Here is a 22491-nt window from a genome sequence, read left to right as displayed (position 1 = left end):
GCCCTGCGTCGGGCTCTGTGCTGACAGCTCGGAGCCTGGAGCCTGCTTCAGATTCTGTACCTCTCCCTCTCTCTGACCCTCCCCTGCTTGCGCTGTCTCTCTCAGTCCCTAAAAAAAATTTTTTTTTTAAAGATTTTTTTTTAATTTTTTAAATGTTTTATTTATTTTTGAGACAGAGAGAGACAGAGCATGAGAGGGGGAGGGGCAGAGAGAGAAGGAGACACAGAACCGGAAGCAGGCTCCAGGCTCTGAGCTAGCTGTCAGCACAGAGCCCGAGACGCGGGGCTCGAACCCACGAACGTGAGATCTGACCTGAGCCGAAGCCGGAGGTTTAACCGACTGAGCCACCCAGGCGCCCCCAAATTTTTTTTTTTTAATTTAGAGCTCAGAGGAATCAATTTATGGAGCTTGTTAAGTTCTACATTTTCTAGAGCTGCCATTCACTCCCCACCTTTCCCTCCCCCAGGAGTCTGATGTGTTTAGTAAGTGTTAAAGAAAAGAAGAGCCTTGGGGGAGTCTTCTGCCCTTTGGTCTTTGCCTCATAGTTTTTTTTTTTTTTTTAATTTGTTTATTTTGAGAGAGCTAGAGCATGAGCGGGGGAGAGGCAGAGAGAGAGGGAGAGAGGGAATCCCAAGCAGGCGCTGTGCTGTCAGCTCAGAGCCCAGCATGAGGGGCTGAGCCCCACTAATGTGAGATCCCGACCTGAGCCAAAACAGGAGCCAGACGCTTAACCAGCTGCGCCCTGCAGGCACCCTGCCCCATGCCTTTATAAATGCTCTGAGAGGAAACTAGGAGACAGGCTTACGTTTACCGCCACGGTGGGTTTAGGACATTGGTCCCTTGTTATAGGCAGCCACCTAGAAAGTCTTACTCATCTTTAGTTAAGTATTGACATTCATAGAATGTTTATAAATGGAAGGATTCTTAAAGAGATGGGCTGAGGTCCCGAGAGGAAGAGTGACTTACCTATGGGAGTTTCCCTGGGGAAACAGCAGAACTGGGACTGGAATGTGATCTCAGGCGCCTGACTTCGTTTTGTGTCCTGGTAACAATGGCCACCGTCCACAATGCTGGTTCTAGCACCTTGCCTGCATGTTGGGATCATGTGGAGAATGTTTAAAATATTATTGTTTGGTGCAGCTCTTGACCTCAGGGTCGTGAGTTCAAGCCCCACATCAGATGTAGAGATTACTCAAAAAAATAAATAAATAAACAAGCTCTAAAAAAATAGTAATGTTGGGGCGCCTGGGTGGATCAGTTGGTTAAGCATCCGACTTTGGCTCAGGTCATGATCTCACAGTTTGTGGGTTTGAGCCCCGCATCAGGCTCTGTACTGACACCCTGGAGCCTATTTCAGGTTCTGTGTCTCCCTCTCTGCCCCTCCCTTGTTCTTACTCTGTCTCATTCTGTCTCAAAAATAAATACACATTTAAAAAAATTTTTTTTAAATAGTAATATCTTACTCCCAAACATTCTCATTTAATTGGGATGGAGTGTGGCCTGGACACAGGGCTTTCTTCTTCTTCTTCTTCTTCTTTTTTTTTTTTTTTAAAGTAATCCCTGCACCCAACATGGGTCTCAGATACATAGCCCTGAGGTAAGAAGCTTAGGCACTACCTCTCTGAACCTAGTCAGCCAGGGGCCCCCTGGACCCAGGCGCTTGTCCTGTGCAGCACAGCCTGAGACCCACCGCTCCGGGATTTACTGAAAGTCACAGTGGGCCAGCTCTCCTGCTTTGCACTTTGTACAGCTTCTCTCTCGCTTTTGTGAATAATCATTGTTTTTTGTTTCCCTCGTGCAGATTTTAGTCAGGGCCTAGAAAAATCTCTCTCCTCAGTGAGTTAATAAATAATATTGTTAATAGCTACAATTCAGGGATACTTGCTAAGCATTTCGGACTGAATCCAACCAACCAGTGATCTCTTAAAAATGAATTTTTAGGGGCACCCAGGTGACTCATTCGGTTGGGCGAATGACTTAGGCTCAGGTCATGATCTTGTGGTCTGTGGGTTTAAGCCCCACATCGGGCTCTGTGCTGACAGCTCAGAGCCTGGAGCCTGCTTTGGATTCTGTGTCGACCTCTCTCTCTGCTCCTCCCCACCTTGTGTTCTATCAAAAATAAATAAACCCTAAAAAAATTCAAATTTTATTTTATTAAGAATTTTTTTTCCAGTGAAATCCCTACACCCGATATGGGGCTTGAAATCACAACCCCAAGATTGAGAGTGGCACGCTGTACTGACTGAGCCAGCCAGATGCACCTTAAATTCCTATTTTATTTTATTTTTTATTATTTTTTTAAAATTCCTATTTCATTATTATTTTTTTATATAGTACTCTTTTTTTAATTTTTATAAATGTTTTATTTATTTTTGATACAGAGAGAGACAGAGCATGAGAGGGGGAGGGGCAGAGAGAGAAGGAGACACAGAACCAGAAGCAGGCTCCAGGCTCTGAGCTAGCTGTCAGCACAGAGCCTGACGCGGGGCTCGAACCCACAAACGTGAGATCTGACCTGAGCTGAAGTCAGAGGCTTAACCGACCGAGCCACCCAGGCACCCCTCATTATTATTTTTTAACGTTTATTTATTTTTGGGAGACAGAGACAAAGTGCAAGTGTGGAAGGGGAAGGGGGAGGGAGACAGAATCCAAAGGAGGCTCCACACTGCCAACACAGAACCGAAGTCAGACGCTTAACCCACTGAGCCACACGGATGCCCCTATTAATCTTTTTTAATGTTTTTGTTTTTGTTTTTGTTTCTGAGAAAGCATAAGCAAGCAAGCCAGTGGGGGAGGGACAGAGAGAGAGAATCCCAAGCAGGTTCCTAGCACGGAGCTCAATGTTACAAACAGTGAGATCATGGCGTGAGCTGAAATCAAGTGTTAGACACTTAACCAACTGACTACAAAGGCGCCCCTTAAATTCCTATTTTAAAGGCTCAAAAATTTTTAGTAACTTAAAGAAGTTACAAATTGAAGACCCAGGACTTTTCCCCAGGTCTGTGTGGAATTTAAACTCACATTTTTACCTCACTGATTTTTTAAAATAAACTCTCTGGCCCTTTCTGATCAGTGCTTAAGTTACAAACTGGAGACAGATTAGTGGCCTTTCACTTGGGGAGGCCCCCGTGGAGCACCTGATGGAAGCCACAGCCCAGCTCTAGAGCAGTCACGTGCGTGTACGCAGTGTCGCCTCCGGCCCTCTCTGAATCCCGGCTGCTGTGGTCTGCGGGAGCACCTGACGGAGGACAGGGCGGAGAGTTGAAGCCTTGAGGAGTCCCTGGAGGAAACAAAGGCTTAAAAGACCGAAAAGATAGAACTTGTGTCCCTCCCTGCCCCGTCGTTCCTGTGGCCCATCCCCCCCCCCCCCCCCCCCCCCCCCCCCCCCCCCCCCCCCCCCCCCCCCCCGCTGAACAATGGCCGACTCTCAGCCTTGCCACCCCCCTCGGAGCCAGGCATTGTTATTGTCTCCGCACTTGGTTTATGCACTTGATTTACACATGAATAAACTGAAGAAGTTGAGTGACGGAGTCCCAGGATTTAAACCCAGGCCGAGCACAGCCAGCCGTTAGGCTACACCCATGCTCTCCTCCTTCCAGGGAAAACCACCTACCAAGAAAGCCAAAGTCCTCCACAAGGCAGCCTGGTCTGCCAAGATTGGAGCCTTCCTCCACTCCCAGGGGACGGGACAGCTGGCAGACGGGACGCCGACTGGGCAAGATGGTAAGACAGCAGAACAGTGGTGCCCAGAAGCTGCCAAGGGGGTGGGAATGGGGTGCCAGGCCTGGGCTGGCCCTGCCTAGGAGCCGGGAACGGGGAAGATGGGCAGCTACAGAGTGCCCTGCCCCAGAGTCCCTGGGGACTGCATCTTCCTATTTGGTAGGGACTGTGCAGACTACCCCGAAAATCCCTTTAGTCCCTTCTGAAGTGCCAGGACCTCTACTCTTGATAGTTCAGAAGCCGAGAGTTAGCTGCTTTCCTTTTGTATTGTATCGCTCTTGGCCCTATGGCTCTGTGCCCCATGGGCCGTCGAGACCCCTGTGTGGTTTCGAGAGGGGCGGCGGGATGAGCAAAGTAACCTTGCTCTCTGAGCGGGCACGGCAGCTTCTGAGCATGCTGGCATTCAGCAGCCGGGCTCTAGGTGGTCGGTTTCTGGCCGTAGTTGAGCTCCACACACACCCGGGCTGGAGGGGTCTAGGTGTGTGCCCCTCCCACCCATTCCTCCGGCTCTGACCGGCTCTGACCAATGAGAGGTTGAGGGAGGTCTAAAGCATTTAAGCCCAAGGTCTTTGAATTTCCTTGTCTTTTCCGGGGAAGAAGGATCAGACATTTTCCCTGAATGTTTCCTCCACTCCTGAGAGTCTGTCCCCCTTTGGATAAGGTCCAGCCCCGTTCTGATGGCCACTGGTGGGGCAGGTATGGGGCTGCCCGGGTAGGGAAGACCTGCTTCTAAGGCTCCTGGGTGCCAGGTTGCTGGCAGGGCAGCTGACTCCCAACTCTTCCTCTTTCTGCTCCACAGCGCTGGTCTTGGGTTTCGACTGGGGGAAGTTCCTGAAGGATCACAGTTACAAAGCTGCTCCTGTCAGCTGTTTTAAGCATGTGAGTGTCCTGGAGATGGGGAGGGCTGGGGGCTGGCGAGCCGGGAACTCGGGTGCTCGCCACCCATCTCACCCACCAGCCACACAGGCGTTCCAAGCTGGGCACTGGCACAGGGAGAGGACAGTGGTGAGGTCTGGGTGGGCGCAGAGTCCTCCCACAAACCCTCCCTGAGGCCCTCTAGCACCGAGCTCCCTCTCTGAGGTCCTCACTCTGCTTGTTCACCGAATGGAACTTTGCGCTAGAAATGCTTTGCTTCTTTCTTCCCCGGTGTTCGTGTTTTCCTCTGAAAGCTTGGTGCTTCTGGACGGCCCTGAGCCCCCAGGTTCCTGGGGGGCAGATGGGGCTGCCTCCTGGAGCCCATCTTGGCACAGAGAAGCCCCCAGAAGAGTGAGGCCGGGAGGGGGCGGGAGGGGGCGGGAGGGGGGTGGGCTAGGCCTGCAGCGGAAGCGCAGGCAGCGTGTGCAGTCTGCGGGCCGGGGAGCTGCCCGGAGCAGCGCTCTCAGTGGGCCTTTCAAGCCAATTTGCTAACACCCGGGAAGTCCCGGAGGAGGTCTCTTGACTCTTGGAGGCCTCTGACCAGAGTCCCATCCTAGCAGACTCTGGGGAGTGCCGTGGCATGGACAGTCGGAATGTCTCACTCGCTCTAGTCTGGGTTCTGTGGAAGGCACACGCCTTCCTTAGTGGGAAGCTCTTTTGCCCTGAGTTTTCACTGCAGGGAAACCCCGGCACACTTGCACTCAGCACACCGGATTCAGTAGGCTCTGCCCGGCCGGCCCCTTCGTGCCTGGAGAGCAAAACCGTTTCTGGGTTTTGTGGCAGACCCCACTCTCTGGCCAGAGGGGAGGGATACCCGGATTAGCTTACGCCAGGCTGAGAATGCAAAAAGGTGAATTTCTCCAGAGGAGATTCAAGGTGCTGTAGGTTCAAAGCGAGGTTTAGGTACTGGGGAAAGGCCAGCAAAAGTAGTCCGCTGCTGATGGAGAGCATCTGAAGAGGAGAAGACCGATTGGAGAGGTAGAGAATGTGCCAGAAATAGTGTGCGGGTAGACATCTCTGAGAGCCGGTGTGACAGCTGAGACACTACTGGCCAGGCCTGAGTGTGGACTGAAGGAGGTGGTATTTGTGCAGAGGACAGTGCCTGGCACGTGGCAACACTAGGCAGTGTTAGGTGTCGTCACTGGCCCCCAAACCGCCAAGGTGTGCCATGCCCAGGACGGTACCCTGAGGAGCCGGTCTGTAAAGATTAGCACTCGGGCTGACTGACTCCAGAGGTGCGGCCCTCCCCGCCCTCCCCCCCACCCCATGCCCTGACTCTGCTCTTTGAGGACAGTGGACGGCTTGCTCCTCGCTTCGTCCCTAGCCCCATGCCTGGCTTGGAGTGACAGTGAGTGATGTGAGAAGTTGAGGGGCAGAGAAGGATGCTGCTCAGGCAGCTCACTGTCCCCCCGAATGCTCTTGCGCCCACACAGGTCCCACTCTACGACCAGTGGGAGGACGTGATGAAGGGGATGAAAGTGGAGGTGCTCAACAGCGACGCCGTGCTCCCCAGCCGGGTGTACTGGATCGCCTCTGTCATCCAGGCCGCGGGTGGGTATTCCTCAGGCCACGTCAGGGTCTGGGTTCGGAGAGTGACATCCCCACACGGGTGGGCAGCGTTGCAAGCTGAGCTTGGCTGCATCAAACAAACAAAAAGCCCACCCGCTGGAGTTTCTGCCTCCCTTCTTGGGCTTCGCCCACCTTCCCTGGCTTCCAGGAGGCCACAGTATGGCAAGTTTGGAAACTCCCTCTTTTAAGGTTTTTTCCAGGGACAGGCAGGCTATAAAAAAAAAAAAAACAAACTAACTCTCAGTGCGGTGCCATCCTGCCTTCCCAGGACGTGGCATGGGTTTGTTTTGGCTGTGACCGTTGTGGACAACAGGGACCCCACTTGCTTGGAAGGAGCTCTTGGAAGATGAGTCGACTTAGGCTGGAAAAGAGGGAAGGCCTGAGGATCTACCTTTCCCACCCTCCCTCACTGGTGCCCTTTCCCTCCTCCAGGCTACCGGGTGCTGCTCCGGTATGAAGGCTTTGAGAATGATGCCAGCCATGACTTCTGGTGCAACCTGGGAACGGTGGATGTCCACCCCATTGGCTGGTGTGCCATCAACAGCAAGATCCTGGTGCCCCCGCGCAGTGAGTTGATGAGAACTTTCCCTGCCTGGTTCCTGCAGAGCCCATGGTGGAAGGGGGCACCCTGGCACCCCTTGTCTTAGGTTAGACCGGAGCAGAACTCCCTGGCCTGCCCGCTTTCTGTCCTCCCCAGCCCCAGAGGCCCCGGGGCAGCGCGTTTTAAAGATGCGGTCGCTGGGGCTGGAAGAGGCAGGAATCAGTTGCTCTGACACCCCTCTTGGCGGGGGTGTAGTCAGGCTATGTAACCACGATTCTGCTGTGTCTCCGCAGCCATCCATGCCAAGTTCACCGACTGGAAGGGCTACCTCATGAAGCGGTTGGTGGGCTCCAGGACGCTTCCTGTGGATTTCCATATCAAGGTCTGGCCGGGAGCCCTTGGGGTCTCCTAAGTGATCTCCTTCCTGCCCCTCTTCCGTTTTCTCTGTCCAGGCTCCTCCCTTGCTTGACAGTTTTTAGCAGCTTCATGTTTCTTTTTTGATGTTGTTGCTTTAATTTTTTAAATGTTTATTTACTTTTGAGAGAGAGATAGAGTTGGCTGGGAAGGGGCAGAGAGAGGGGGACACAGAATCTGAAGCAGGCTCCAGGCTCTGGGCAGAACCCACGAACTGTGAGATCATGACCTGAGCTGAAGGTGGATGCTTTAACCAACCGAGCCCTTCCGGGCACCCCCCCCCGCCAGCTTCCCGTGTCTCAGGGAAGGGTGTTGGTTGCTGTCTCCCCTCCTGGCTTAGTGTCAGCCTCCTCCCCAACCCACGTCGTGATCCAGCCATGGCAGTCACATTGCTTTGTCTCCCGTTTGCTCCTCCAGATCCTTACCTTTGCACACAGCATTTTTCAGAAACATTCACTGCACAGATTTTATGAAGTATATATGCAGAGAACTGTGGGAATACAGATCCTGTGTTTAGGATTCACCAGTCTGACAGAGGAAACAAAGTCAAGCACAGAGTTAGCTATATACGTGTATAGATATATGTGAAGTTTATTTCCGTAAGTCATCTTACGTGAGGTTTGACCTCAACAACCCTGAGATCCAGAGTCACATGCTCCATCGACTGAGCCAGCCAGGCACCCCTAAACCCAGAAATAATTATAATACAAATGGCCTTGATTCTGATCCAGAGGTGTGCCTCCAAATCATCCCTGTGGCTTTTGATTTTAATTTTTAAAAATTGAGCTTGCTTGCACTGGGGCTGAGGGGCCCGGGCTGCCTCGGGGCTCCCGGGCCGGTGCTCAGGTGCGCTTCCCAGCAGCCAGCAGCGGGACACATGGCTGCACTGGCCTTGGATCAGGGAAGGCTTCAGGGAGAAAAGGCATCTGAATTCAACCCCAACTAGGAGGGTGTGGGTGGTATGGACGCCAACAGCTGAAAACGGATGGGATAGAAGTTGGGCCCATCTCCGGGCACCTGGGTGGGTCGGCTGGTTAAGCGTCCTGCTTCAACTTAGGTCATGATTTCACGGTCCGTGGGTTCGAGCCCCATGTCCGACTCTGCTGACAGCTAGCTCAAAGGCTGGAGCCTGCTTCAGATTCTGTCTCTCTCTCTCTTTCTGACCCTCCCCTGCTCGCACTGTCTCTCTCTGTCTTTCAAAAATAAATTTAAAACATAAAAAAAAAATGTTTTTAAAGAAGTTAGGCCCCTCTCATCCAAGGCACTGGCCGCCTGGTGAAGAGGTTGCCACCCCCAGCTGGTGGAGAGCAGGCCTCTGGTAAGGAATGGTTCCAGTACCTCAAGGAAGCGTTCGCTTTTTTCCCCTAAAGTAGAAATGTTTTTTTTTCCTTTATTTGACCTTGTTGGGTACCATCCATTTGCTCTTTATTTCTCTGTATTTTTCTCATTTATCTTTTCATATTTCCTTCCCAGCAAAACCATGAGCTTTGTTTCCAGTGCTTCTCAGAATGCCTTGCATGGCTGACAGATTCCGTATTTGCAAGCGGGCATTCAGTCAGCTGGCCCTTGTCTGAGGGCAGGCAGGCGCCTGTGGGTGGCACAGGCCACTAGCAGCGTCCAGGTGGCCTGTTCTCTGCTTGAATTAGATGGGGCTGATTCTCACTGGCAGAGCACGGTGCTGTGTTAACCGGTCAGCAAGTGCGCAGTGACTAGGTGTCACACACCCAGTCCTGCGCTGGATACGGAAGCAGCTGCCTCTGAGGACTGGGGGAGGGAGAATAAAGGAGGTGGGTTTGTGAACGAAGCTCTAATCCACATCCGGTCCAGTTCCGTGTATGCCTGCGATGTGATACGGGCCAAGTCCAATGTTTTGAATGAAATGCTGACTACAAAGTCTTGAATGAAAGACCCACCAGCCAAGGCCAGTGTGTACATGTGTTTGTCAGGTGAGAAAAAACTAACCAAGCACTAACTCTGTGCCTAGTTGTGTGCATGGACCTGAGGAGGTAGAAATGAATCCTACCAAACCCAGCTCTGCCCCTGCTGGGCTCACATTCTGGGTGTCACTAACCTAAAGGGCCCTGGGCTGTGGGCTACACTGGGTGTGTGCAAAAGAAAGGAATGTCAGGAAGGGCTAGGAGGGGGAGGAGGCGCAGGGACCCCAACCTAGGCCTCACCCTGAATCTCTCTACTAAGTGAGTCAATCGGGCAGTGGTCTGGAGTCGTTCCAGGCCATGAGCTGAGGGCTGATGGGTCTGTGGTGTAGGACTCAGTGTCCACTTTCCTTGGTGGCTGCTTTATGACCTCTGAGGTGCTCCCCCTCCTAGTGGGCTTTGAAATTGCACTGCTCACCCCGCACCAGGCCTAAGCTGGGTAGGACTCGTTTTCCCTTGGGCTGGAAAAGCCCTTCGCAGCTCACTGGTCCCGTCTCCCCGCCCCAGGCAGGCCAGCACTGAGGTCGCAGTGAACTGAGAGAATGCCTGCCCCTCATTCGTGGCCTGCCATCGGGGCTCTAGGACAATTTGTAGGCATTTTGGTCCCAGTACCTTGCTGGGTCAGAGTGGGAAAGCCGTTCAAAGCTGCAGCCCAGGGGGTTCAGAGCTATAATATGACATTTGGAGGCACTGGGGGATTCAGTGCTCCAGACACAGTGTAGTTAGTATGTGTCATCCGCCGGGAGGTGGGGGGGGGGTGCGAAGGAGCACAAGGCTGGACCCTAGAACCAGTATCAAGGCCCAGCTGTGAGACCAATGGCTTAGGGTGAGTGGGGGCAAGTCACTTGAGCCCTCTGGGGTACCTGTTTTCCTTAGTCTGAAATGGGTCTCGTAATTCCCATCATACTGACTTGCTGGCATTTTGGTACGTACGCTGTAAGCTGTGTGCTGGCAGTGTCCTCCTGAAGAGTCGGGGGTTCTGATTGGGCATTCTTGTCCCACAAGGTTTGCACTTGGCAGGAAGGGAAGGCTCATCTGTTCAGCTCCTTGACTTAGCGTTGGATGTGATCCTCACACACCTTCCCTGTTCTCTGGTTACTGTTAAGAGACAGAACAAGGGGCGTCTGGGTGGCTCAGTCGGTTAAGTGTCCGACTTCAGCTCAAGTCATGATCTCACAGCTCATGAGTTCGAGCCCCACGTTGGGGTCTGTGCTGAAGCTCGGAGCCTGGAGCCTGCCTGGGATTCTGTGTCTCCCTTTCTCTTTGCCCCTCCCCCACTCATGCTCTGTTTCTCTCTGTCTTAATAATTAACATTAAAAAAAATTTTTTTTAAAGAGAGAGACAGAAGAGGAAGGTGGGTGGAAGGCCAAGACCACAGGAGGCCTGTGTTCTGACTCTGCAGATGGTGGAGAGCATGAAGTACCCCTTTCGGCAAGGCATGCGGCTGGAGGTGGTGGACAAGGCCCAGGTGTCCCGGACCCGCATGGCCGTGGTGGACACTGTGATTGGGGGTCGCCTGCGGCTTCTCTATGAGGATGGCGACAGTGATGACGACTTCTGGTGCCACATGTGGAGCCCCTTGATCCACCCGGTGGGCTGGTCACGGCGTGTTGGCCATGGCATCAAGCTTTCAGGTCAGCAGAGCCCCAGGCCAGTGTGACCCCAGGTTCTGCTGCCCCAGGGCCTGGCTGGGAGCATCTCTGTACCCCACAACAACCGTCTGTGGTAGAGGTGATCATCTCCACCCTGTGGATGGTGATAACAAGGTCCAGAGAGGTTGGGTGATTTGACCAAGGCCCCTCAGCTTGTACGTGGTAAGATCGATTTGCACCTAGCTGCAGACCCTACCTCTCCCACAGAGAGGGAAGCGTCGGGATCTGAAGGGTTCGGCTCTCCCTACAGAGAGCTCCTGATGTTTTCTGTCTTGTCCCAGATGGGGAGGGGGTGCTAAGATACAGGTTAGAGCATATGCAGGGCAAGCCCCCCATTTCTGGGGGCAGTATGGAGGGGCCCTGTTAGCAGCTTCCAACTCCCTTCTCTCCCTTGCCTCCCCCTGCCATCCCCCGAAAAGAGAGGCGCAGCGACATGGCCCACCATCCCACCTTCCGGAAAATCTACTGTGATGCTGTTCCTTACCTGTTCAAGAAGGTGAGGCACAGCCCTTGGACACTTTTCTTCTTGGCCGTGGGTCATTTCCGGGCCTAGGGACCCTGGGATGTTTCTTTCCTTCCCTGTCTCCTTCCCAAGCCTACAGCGGGTGAGGCTTGCTCCCCCACCTCCTCCCGGGCCGCCCAGAGATTCCCCAGCTGCCCTGTTCCTTTAAGGTTCGAGCTGTCTACACGGAAGGTGGTTGGTTTGAGGAGGGGATGAAACTGGAAGCCATTGACCCCCTGAATCTGGGCAACATCTGTGTGGCGACCATCTGCAAGGTGAGCCCGGGCCTGGCCCTGCAGCTTTAGTGTAGCCTTCTGAAGCCATCGAGGTGGCACCGAGCTCTGCACGCCTTCCCCACTCCAGCTGCTCCTGGAGTCCTGGACGTCTTTGAGGGAGGGGGCTTATCTGCTCCTCGCTCACAATCTGCTTTCCTGTCGGGTCCGAGGCACATTGGACAAGTGCTTATTGAACACCTGGCCTGAGCCTGGTCCTGTGTCAGCTGTGTCCTCCCTGCCCTGTCAGCCTCCCAGGAGGCCTTTCCACAGCTGCGTGTCCTCTCCTCGGAGGGCCGGCCTAGCCAGGACCCGTAGCCTTGCTGACTTGGCTGCACACCGTACATGATTGCTGCAGCCTGAGGAGCAAATGGCCCCCGGGGACGTGATTTGTCCAGCCAGTCTTCTCCAGGCGGGGCCCTGTGCTCGCCTGGCAAAAACATGTAGCCCCTGCGGGAGCAGCATTTGCTGTCCGGTGAGGAAGGTAAAGAGTCTCACCCATATGGGTTCCGGGGGCGCTGAGTGCCCTGAAGCAGAAGCTCGGGGACGCCGAGATCTAGCTCTCAGCGCTCGGAGCTGATCCGTCGGCTTTCTCACCACCTTCCCCTCGGATGGGGGCACAGTTCACGTTACCGTGGTGTCTGCCCTCTCCCCACCCCACCTGCCAGGTTCTCCTGGACGGCTACCTCATGATCTGTGTGGACGGGGGCCCCTCCACGGACGGCTCCGACTGGTTCTGTTACCACGCCTCCTCCCACGCTATCTTCCCAGCCACCTTCTGCCAAAAGAATGACATTGAGCTCACACCACCTAAAGGTAAGACTGGCCTTATAGTCAGAAAGGGCAGAGTGCGGCCACAGGCCCAGATTCCTGGCGAAGCCAGACCTTGGGGCGTGGAGTCTCAAAGTGGATTGGAAGTGTCTGAGCCACCCAAGGCCAACACCACCAGCCCTTAAACTGACCGGGCTCCATGACTAATGTGTGGCTTGGTGAGCAGAGTTCCAACCTGTTCTTTGGGCAGTGAACAACCTGTACAACAGGACCATGGTCCTGGAGTAGGTATCAGCCTGGGAAGGAGAGAAAAGGCTCCTGGGGAGACTCCAGGCTGGGTCCTGATCCAGCTGCAGGTGCCCCTTTGGCATGTGCTCCTTTCCTGGAGCCTCCCTTCCTTTCCCTCCACATCCACACTTTCTGCTTCTCCAGGCTACGAGTCGCAAACTTTCAGCTGGGACACCTACTTGGAGAAGACCAAGTCAAAAGCAGCTCCATCGAGACTCTTTAACATGGTGAGGAGGCTGAGGAAGCCCCGGCCTGGGGCAGCCCCGCCTGCTGTCAGGATAGTTCATTCCAACCCCTTCTCTTCCCTTGAGTCAGTACTGCAGACAGCCGCTTCCGGCCAGAAGTCCCAAACTCTGCCATAGGCATAGTGCCCAACAGTGGAGCCCGTTCCTTTCCCGAAGGGGCTGGTGCTTGGGAGCAGAGGGCGGCAGCATCACTGCCAAGGGACCCTTCCCCACAGGCGCGCCCGGCCCATTGCCTGTCCCCAATTGTGCCCCACTGGGGCAGCGAGCTGGCCGCTGAGGTCACTGCCACTTTCTCGTCCCCAGGACTGCCCCAACCACGGCTTCAAGGTGGGCATGAAGCTGGAGGCCGTGGACCTGATGGAGCCCCGCCTCATCTGCGTGGCCACAGTGAGGCGGGTGGTGCACAGGCTCCTCAGCATCCACTTCGACGGCTGGGACAGCGAGTATGACCAGTGGGTGGACTGCGAGTCCCCGGACATCTACCCCGTCGGCTGGTGTGAGCTCACCGGCTACCAGCTCCAGCCGCCAGTGGCCACAGGTCTGGGCTCTCGCGGCCGCACGAGAGTTTTGACTTTGCTTTCCTTTTTCCTTCCTGCCAACCGCTCCCCCTGCCCCATGCCTACCTCATTCTTTGGCATGAGATCGAGATGTCTCCTGGACCACTTCTAAGTAAAGAGTGGCCCTTGCGCCCCCCTCCCGCTCCTGACTTCTCTATCTCCCTCTCCCTCTGGCCTGCAGAGCGCCTTCCTTGATCTTGCCCACTCTGTCATATGCTCGTGCCTTTGTGCACCCAGGTAAACCGCCCAGGTCCCTCGGAGCAGCCCTGGTGACGAGGGTGGGAAGAAGGGACGCTGCTCTCCTGTCCCTCCCCTCGGCCTCCCTCCCCCATTCTCATTGCCCGACTGTGGCTTTCCTTCTTGGGGTGTCCCGTGTGTAGGGGAGGCTAGTGAGGGTGGGCAGAGGGTCTTGGGATGTGCCTATACCCCGTTTTCCTAGACCTCTCTTCTTACTGCTTACCCTGATCTCTACGACAGAGCCGAGCACACCTCTGAAGGCCAAAGAGGCCACGAAGAAGAAAAAGAAACAGTTTGGGAAGAAAAGTAAGTGATGCACTCGAGCAGCCGGGGCCGGTGCGGGGCCTGGGGCCAGCTGGGCCCGTGTCCCTGGACGCAGAGCGGGAGTCACCGCTTAGCTCCCTCCATCTCCCCTTCCTTGCCCTTTGGCCCCAACATGCCTGTCAGCCTAGCCCTTAAGGCACCCAAGGACAAACAGGGAGTCTTCGGTCTCTGACAGTGGTCAGGATGGCAAGGAAAAAAGGCAAGAAATTGTAATTATAATCAAGAAAAGGGGGAGGGGTCCCGATCTCTGCTGCCCTGTGGTCAGAGCCGCCACGACCCCGTCGGCTGTTTGAAAGTACAAGGTATGGGGGGCAGTTTCTCCCCACGCCTGTCCTTCCCTTGTGACCCCCAGGGATGAGAGCGAGGGGCAGCCACTGAACTCTGGTGTCATTTCCTGAGGCGGGGCCCCACTCCTAACAGATCCCAAGGCCTATGTGGGCTCCGCTTGAGGGGACAGCAGGTGGAGAGGGGCAGGGTGGAGAGAAGGCAAAGCCATCCTTCCGGGCGTGCGGCCGTGAGGTCGCCTCCACCGTGTGGCACCGTACACAGAAGCGGTTGTCCAGAATCAGGAGGAGGAGGAAACAGACGGGGGGGGGGGGGGGGGGGGGGGGGGGGGGGGGGGGGGGGGGGGGGGGGGGGGGGGGGGGGGGGGTGAGGGTATCTCTGGGCAGGATTAAGGTCATATGAGAGTTTGGGGTTGACCACGCGGAAAGACCCTGTACTGTTCACAGCAGGGGCGCTGGGGAAGAATGGAGGGACCGGAAAGGGGTCGTGTTAAGCGCCTACTGAAGACAACCTCTCCGGGCCTCAGGCGCACAGCCCTGAGGGGCGGGTCGGCCCCCGGTTGCCCCAGGCTGGCTCCTGCGGCGCCGCCGCCCCTGCTCACCGCAGGCTGCCGCCCAGCCTTCCAGCCGCACGTGGATACCGCCTTGTGCCGGGTTTAATTCTGTTTTTATTCAAAGGGAAAAGAATACCACCGACCAAGACCCGGCCCCTCAGACAGGGGTCCAAGAAGCCCCTGCTGGAGGACGCCCTGCCGGCCGCTGAGAAGACCTCATCGGAGCCCGTTCCTGAAGAGAGTAAGAGCCTCCCGGGCGGGACCCAGGCGGGGCCGGCCTGCGCCAGCGCTCAGAGGTGGCCCTCCTCCTTCCCCACCTGGGCACAGAAGAGGAGAGTCAAGTGTGAAGGGACTTCCCTGGGCACCAAGAAGTCCGTCCTGGACAACTGGGCCTGGAGAGCCTCCCAAACACCCACCCCCGACTCTGAACGGAGCCGCACGCCTCCATCGGGGCCCTCTCCATCTCTGCGGCCCGCCCCGCAGGGGGAAGGCGCCGTTCCCGCCTCCCCGCCACAGCCCGAGGGCCCCCCTTCATAGGGAGCCAGAGCCTGAGCCCCCCGGCCTTCCGGAGTTTCCCGCACACTCACTGTGTTCTCCCCGCCTCCCCGCCTCCCTTCCTCTTTAGTCATTGCTGTGCGTGTGAAGGAAGAGCATCTAGACACGGCCCCAACTGACAAGGCCCCTGGTCCAGAGCTGCCTGTTCCCATCGAGAACATCAAACAGGAGACAGACGACTGAGCCTCCCCCACTGCCAGCCCGGGGCTTCTCTGTTGCCACCGCCCCTCAGCCCACTTTAGTTGGGAGAATGAGCCTTCTTTGCATAAGTTCTGCCAGGTGCTGTGAAGGCCAGCCCCCAAGGACCTCTGCCTCCCTCCCTGGCGAGGCCCGAGTGACTGGCACTGCCTGAGGCCTCCATGTTTGTGTCTGAGCATCTCCTCCAGTAGAGTTCCCCAAACCCTTAGCAAACCCTTAGCGTAACTTTCCTCCACCCCCGCCACACCCCTCAGCTGCCCCCGTCACCGGAGGACCAGTCAGTGAAGGGTGCATGTGTGAGCAAGTCCTGTAATAAACGCCCGGAGCAGCTCTCTGAGGGGGAGGCCATTACAGGGTGATGGGGGGGGGGGGGGCTGCCGGGTGCCTGAAGGCCACATGAAGCAGCCTCTCGCCTCTGGGGTTGGCACCCTGCTCCTCCTAGCACCCTAGGGAGGTCCCGTGCAGGCACCAGCCCTGGGAGCTAAGAAGCAGTGACCAGCATGCATGTTTCAGTGACTTATGGGGTGGCCTTGGCCTGTTTCTGCTGCTGGCAGGAGTACTGACCCCCGTTTCCCAAATGGAACGGTAGAGGTGGAGCCTGCTCCCCGCGTGGGGGGCAGGCAGGGACCTGGGGAGGAGAGGGGAGGGCCACACAGGCCCCCATCCCACTCAGGGAGCTGGAGGAGGGGCTACAGAGGCAGCAGCCAGAGCCATGTGTAACCTGCGCTGAGCCCGGCTTGGTGGGGACCCGCCCTTTTCACCCCACTTCTCTTCCCAGTTAATAGGGAGAGAGTCGAGGGGCAGCCGTGGCCTTAGGGGAGCCCCTGGAGGAAGGGAGGGTAACAGGACAGGCTTCCTGGCTTGCTCTCCTTTACTGTCCTTGCTCCTCTCTGCAATCACATTCTAGAAGTCCACCTAGCATCTGCCCAAATTTTACTTGCTTTTATTTTTCCCAGTTGGCCTCCTTGGAAACAGTCCCCTCTGTCTGTCTCCAGTAACTGTGGAACGGAAGGTGGAGGCAGCGGACCTCTGTTTCCTGTCTGGAGACGGGGTTCCTGTGTGCGCCAGCTGCCGCCTCTGAGCCGGTCTGTCAGGCTGCCACCGCCTGGGCTTGGTGGGGGGCCGGCCGTGCGTTTGCTCAGGGCCTGGGCTGTGTGAGGTTCCCCAGAGGTGGGGTGACCAGCCCAAGTGGAGCAGGTTTCCTGTCATTTCTTCCAGAGGATTTGATACTGACTCCTTTGCTAAAGGTACTAGGAAGCCCCATCTAGTGTAGAAACCAGGCCGTTCAGAAAGTGGGCCTGTCAGTGCAACCTGCATTCCCCAGAAAGTGACTAGATTTGGGATGTGGTGAAGCTCAAGGACAGAGGGGCCATGCCCTCCCCTGCTTTACTCACACCGCAGACCTGGGCAGTGATGGCTCCGTGGCCTTAGACCCCAGGAGGAAGGCAGCCGGGGTGTGCGCGTGGGCTCTGCTGTGCACTCGTGGAGGCCCCGCCAGGCCCCACAGGGTCACGGTCCCCGCAGCAGTGAGCTCCTCCGCCCTGGCCCAGCTCTGACGGGAGCTTCTAGGAAAACTGGACCATATGGAATTGTAACCTTGAGCTCCTTCCTGGATGAAGGGATGCCGGCACGTGCGCAGAACAGAGGACAAGTCTGGCCGCCATTCCAGCTCTCAGCTGGCCACCGGCCTTCCTGAGGTCACTTGTCAGACTTGTTTCTTAGAGCGGAGTGTGCTGTGACGTGGCACCTCCCGGCATCGGTTATGAAGGCTGGCTCCACACGGGACGATGAAGGAATGTTGCCTGTCATCTTCTGAGCGCCCTGTCGCCATAGCAACCACATGCTGGATGATCCTTTACATTTCCAACCTTCCTCCCACGCAGGATTCCCCAGAGGCCAGGCCTGACCCGTGTCTGCCCCACGGCCTGGTACTGAGTCAGCCCCAGTGAGGGTGTGTGTTGCCGGGGCCTGAAGATCTCGCTCTGTCCAGATGGAGGCGTTGGCTTCTGGGATGTTTTCACTCGGGCACTGGGCACCAGTTGCCACTGGAGGGAACTGGTGGTCTTGGAAGTCCAGTGCAGGGGGAGGAGGGGGGGTGTGCTGGCTGGGAGATCCTCCTAAAGCACCCCTTCCCTGCCCCGTGCAAACGCACGCACCCCCTTTAGTGTCGCCCAGTGTGGCCACGGCTCTGCTCGAGGGGTGCGGGCAGCAAGGGAACTGCCATTTCTAACAGCCTCAGGTGCCTCAGGTGGCAGCTTAGACACCTTTAGGCACCTTAGATCTTCACGGGCCCTGGGGTATGTGTCGGCTTCATTTTATGGGTGAGGAGGCTTATCCCAGTAACTTGGTTGCTTAAATCCACAACAGTAAAGTGACAGCAGTGGGACTAAATCCAGGGTGGTCTGTGTTACAGCCAGCACTCATTCGTTCGTTCAGCATCTTTCCTTAAGCATCTTCCACATGCCAGATGTCACACTAGATGTTGGGGCCTCACAAGAGAGCCAGGCACGCATGGTCCAGCCATGGCTATCAGCAAGGTGAACACGCCCCACATGGAACAGGGGTCCAGGCCCTGTGTGACCCTTGAGGTCATGGGGCCTTCCCTTCCCACCACCTCCCCCTTTTTTTAAAGTAGGCTCCACACCCAACATAGAAACAAGGTGAAGAATCCCAGGCTCTGCCACCTGAGCCAGCCAAGCCCCGCCCCCCACCCCGGGGGCCATATCTTTCAATTCCTTTGTATCCCTGGGGGGAAAGTGCCACTTCCAACAAAATAAAAATGAAAGACCTGTGTAACTCCAGGGCTAGCCTCTGGTGGGCTATCTCCATGTCTGAGAGGGTGGAGGAACGGGACAGTCTCCAGTGTGCCAAATCCTGCCGCAGCCAGAGGCGGGCACAGGGAGTCCGCACTGCGGGGGTCTTCCTTTCTTAAAAATGCCCCCGCCTGCGGCTGGACCTGGCAGAACCAAGCTCGGCCTCCCAGTGCTCGCGCCCCTCACCTGGCTCCGGGGCTGCCGATGGGGGTGCAGCACTGATGCTGGCCCTGAGCAGGAAGTTGGTGCCACGCAAGCGCCAGCTGAGATTAGTGCCACTGTCAAGGCGAATTCCAGATCTGATCTCCAAGGCACAAGAGCTCCCCTTCAGTGTGGGGTTCCTGCCTCCCAGCCTACCTACCTCGCAAGGAGCACTTACAAATTGTGTAACCTCCCCACCCCCCCCAACGAAGATGTACCTCAGAGCCGGACCTTACTTAGGAATAGGGTCTTCACAGAGATAACCAAGTTAGAACAAGGTCATCAGGGTGGGTCCTAATCCAGTAGGACTCCTGCCTTAGGAGAAGGGGGAAGTGGGCTCGGATCTAGCAGGAAGATGAGAAGGGACCTGGGGAGGTGCTGCCACCAGCAGGGGAGCACCTGGGCTGCCAGAGGCTGGGAGGGGCACAGAAGGATCTCCCCCGCAGCCTCCAGAGGGAGCACAGCCCCACTGATGACACCCTCATCTCAGACTTGGAACCCCCAGAACAGTGAGACAAACCTGTCTTGTCCTAAGCCACCCAGCGTGCAGCACTTTTTCACGGCAGCCCCTGGGAGCCAATGCACCTTCTGATGGCCCCCAGCACCCCAAGTCTTCCCAGTGCCGCTCCAGAGGCAGCCTGAGCCTCCGCCTCACCAGGGTCCGCTTTCCCATTCTCATTTCCCTCTTAGGACCAGCCTCTCCCCTAGAGCCCCCACCACACCCTGATCACACAGCAGCGGTTCCCACGGCAAAGGGCCCCCGGATCCTGCTCCCCCTTCTCTGACATGCTGCACAATTTGGCTACAACCGACAGCTCAAGGATGTGAGCATAAACGTCAGGCTGGCGATGCGATGACACTGAGTGGGGTCCAGCCCGTGGCTGCCAAGCAGAGGGAGACCTCAACAGCACCTGTCTCCTGCTCTTTCTGTCCCAGGGGTGACCTTGCCGTCAGGAAGCTGTGGGATCAATGATGATCCAGCAAATATGGTAACAGTGGCATTACTCTTAGGAACACGTTGGGGCCAGGTATTCTGTGGCCTAGCGGAAAAGCCAGCGTCCCACAGGATGAAACTTTGTGGTCATTTCCTTACAAAGCCACCTGGGCCCACCTGGTGTGGGGACAGATATGACTGAATGGGAACAGCAGAGTCATCGCCCAGGTCTGGAACCACATGAATTAGGACCAGGAGAAGTCAGACTCCTGCTATCCTGGGGGCTTTGGAATCTGACCCACCGACCCAGGCCTCCCGCCAACCCGCCAACCTTGTCTGCTCTCCGCCGTCTCCCCTTCCTGGGGCTGCTCCTGGCACTGGGCCTGGTGGCCGGCGTCCGCTTGGCCTTCCTGGCAGCCCAGCCCGGGCAGGTTTCAAAGACCGCCGTCGCAGCCTTCACCCTCTGGCCACGGGCACTGGGAGGGCTGGCACACGTGGCCCCCACCCGCAGGTTCAGCCCAGTGAGCCACCTGAGGAGAGGAGAGAGTTAGGGTCCGCACTGAGCCCTTCCTGAGGTGGCCAAGGAGGTCCTGAGGACCTGGCGGTGAGGGTGGACTCCGGAGGGAATCCTGGCCCAACCCATCACCAATCAGGGGACCCAGAGTGCGTCACTTCAAACCTCAGGTCCCTTCTCTATAAAAAAGGGGATAATAATAGCAATAATCAGGGTGCTCCAGACACGGTTCAAATCAACCTACATATGCTAGCTGACAAGGTAATCCTTTTTTATTATTATTTAATGTTTTTTATTTATTTTTGAGAGCACAAGCAGGAGAGGGTCAGAGAGAGAGGGAGATATAGAAAACGAAACAGGCTCCAGGCTCTGAGCTAGCTCTCAGCACAGAGCCCAACGCGGGGCTTGAACCCACAAACCGTGAGATCATGACCCGAGCCGAAGCTAGACGCTCAACCGACTGAGCCACTCAGGCGCCCCGGCAAAAATGTTTATTTTTGAGAGAGAGAGAGAGAGAGAGAGAGAGAGAGAGAGAGAGAGAAAGTGGGGGAGGGGCAGAGAGAGAGGAAGGCACAGGACCCAAAGCAGGCTCCAGGCACAAGCTGTCAGCACAGAGCCCAGTGCCGGGCTCAGGCTCACGAACTGTGAGATCACAACCTGAGCTGAAGTCGGACACTTAACCAGCTGAACCCCCCAGGCACCCCAACAAGGCCATCCTCACACAGAACCCCTCTGAGGCGGACACGGTTCCTGTCATCCCCTTCACGGATGAGGGAATGGCACAGAGAAGTCACGGGGCCCCAAAGTGAATCGCTGGGAAGGAGGTGAGTTCCTTTCGCTCTCCTATGAGATTAGTGACCTGGCCAAAGCGTTCCTAGGTTCCACCCCAGCAGGCCCGGGGATTTCATTCCCACTTTGCTGAGGGAATCCGGCCCCAGACACGCCCACCCCAAGCCTCGGGCACCGCCCGCTCCCTCGGGAAGGGTAGGTGGCTCTGGCACCACATCCCCTCCGAAGCTGCTCGCTGGCGCAAACACGGTGCCCCAGGCAGAGGGCGGGGGCTCCACCGAGGGCAGCTGGTGAGTGTGCGCGGGCAGGGGGCTCACCTGTGCAGGGGGAGCAGCTGGCAGTCACAGTGGAAGGGGTTGCCGCTGAGGTCGATGAGCTCCAGCTGCCTGAGGCGGGGCAGGGCGGGCACCGCCCGCAGCTGGTTCTTCTGCAGGTGGAGGCTCCGGAGTCCGGGCCCCAGGCCCGCAAAGGCCCCAGGAGAAATCTGCAGGGAGATGCCAGGCCTTAGTGCAAGCTCCTGCCAGGCCTGCCTCACCCCTAGGCCCAGGAGGTGGCACCGCGCTCCCCCAGCAGAGGGGACACAGAGAACCCACGGTGGCCCAGGCAGCAAGGACCATGCTGGGGTGGAGATCCCAAAGCACTTGCCCTTTCCCGTCACGGGGGGAGGGGCCAAGTTCGTGGTTCTTTCTGCTCTGGTGGCCTGAACACACCCCTGCAGGACAAATCCTCCTGGGGGCTCCAGCCCTCCCCTCAGAGTGCCGCAGGGACCCACGTTCCTCCTCCCTCCTTGCCCGGGCAGTACCCTCCCTGGCAGGCCCGTGTGGCACCGAAATCCGCCCGGCTCTGTCACCACACCTGAGCTCCCTGAGAGGCTGGTGTAGTGGCAGGCTTATCTCGGGGTCACCAGGCCCCTGGCCTCGGGCCTGGCACTGTGGGGGCGGCAGGGTTTGCTGAGAGAAGGCATAGCAGGAGGCCTCTTGGGGCCCGCCCGCACCCCGGCGGCCCTGTGCCCACCTGCTCCAGGCCACTGCTGTTCAGGAAGAGGTGCCGCAGTGAGCCACTCACAGGCCGGAAGGCCCCATCCAGCAGGGCTTCGAGCGGGTTCCCCGAGAGCTGCAGCTCCAGGAGGGCAGGCAGCCCCTCCAAGGCCCCCGTGGGCACCTCCCGCAGCCGGTTCCTGTCAAGGTGCAGCTTCTCCAGCTCGAGAGCCGGGCCCACTGCCCCGGGGGCCACGCGGGCGATGCGGTTGCTGCTCAGGTAGAGCCAGCGCAGGGCCCGCATGCCTGCCAGGTCCCCGGGCTCCAGGCCGCCCAGGCCGTTGCCCTGCAGGTGCAGGGAAAAGAGGCTGGGCAGGGCGCGCAGGGCGGCCCCCGGCACCTGCTGGAAGCGGTTGCCCTCCAGGTACAGGTAGCCGAGGCGGGGGGCGCCGTCGAAGGCCGCAGCGCTGAGGCCCGAGAGCCGGTTGTCGGACAGGTAGAGGTAGAGGAGGCTGCCCAGCCCCGCCAGCGCGCCCGCCTCCAGCTCCGTGATGTCGCAGTGCTGCAGGTGCAGCGACACCAGGTGGCCCAGGCCCGGGAAGGCCGCTCGGGGCAGCACGGGGAAGTGGTTCCGCCTCAGGTCCAGGAGCTGGGTGTCCCCGGGGAAGCCGCGGGGCACGGCCCGCAGGCCTCGGCCCTCGCAGCCGCTGTGCCGGGACTCGGCGACGCAC

The 22491-nt window shown here is 57.3% G+C and overlaps 2 protein-coding genes across 4 annotated transcripts in view; one reads left to right on the top strand and one right to left on the bottom strand.

Annotated features, from left to right (window-relative positions):
- The window catches only part of L3MBTL2 (L3MBTL histone methyl-lysine binding protein 2), a 19738-nt gene extending 3869 nt beyond the window's left edge, over positions 1-15869 (top strand). Inside the window, exons 4-17 of one of the 3 annotated variants that reach the window (XR_003914176.1) lie at positions 3600-3723; positions 4520-4599; positions 6069-6186; positions 6637-6771; positions 7039-7127; positions 10496-10727; positions 11165-11241; positions 11418-11522; positions 12188-12335; positions 12723-12805; positions 13127-13361; positions 13562-13617; positions 13858-13923; positions 14904-14930. Coding sequence is in view for 2 of the 3 variants with exons in the window: in XM_029953499.1 (XP_029809359.1) it covers positions 3600-3723; positions 4520-4599; positions 6069-6186; positions 6637-6771; positions 7039-7127; positions 10496-10727; positions 11165-11241; positions 11418-11522; positions 12188-12335; positions 12723-12805; positions 13127-13361; positions 13858-13923; positions 14904-15316 (1905 nt within the window). In the remaining variant the exon portion in view is untranslated. The other 2 variants (XM_029953500.1, XM_029953499.1) reach the window with 2 other exon arrangements.
- The window catches only part of CHADL (chondroadherin like), a 10438-nt gene continuing 2820 nt past the window's right edge, over positions 14874-22491 (bottom strand). Inside the window, 5 exon segments of the mRNA XM_029955407.1 lie at positions 14874-19495; positions 19498-19657; positions 19779-20010; positions 21101-21267; positions 21798-22486. Of these exon segments, the coding sequence (XP_029811267.1) occupies positions 19251-19495; positions 19498-19657; positions 19779-20010; positions 21101-21267; positions 21798-22486 (1493 nt within the window). The 3' untranslated portion in view covers positions 14874-19250.

The sequence above is a fragment of the Suricata suricatta genome, chromosome 10, assembly GCF_006229205.1.
Source record: "Suricata suricatta isolate VVHF042 chromosome 10, meerkat_22Aug2017_6uvM2_HiC, whole genome shotgun sequence".
Taxonomy (NCBI): domain Eukaryota; kingdom Metazoa; phylum Chordata; class Mammalia; order Carnivora; family Herpestidae; genus Suricata; species Suricata suricatta.
Note: the sequence above shows the minus strand (reverse complement) of the source record. Positions and strands in the feature narration are given on the sequence as shown.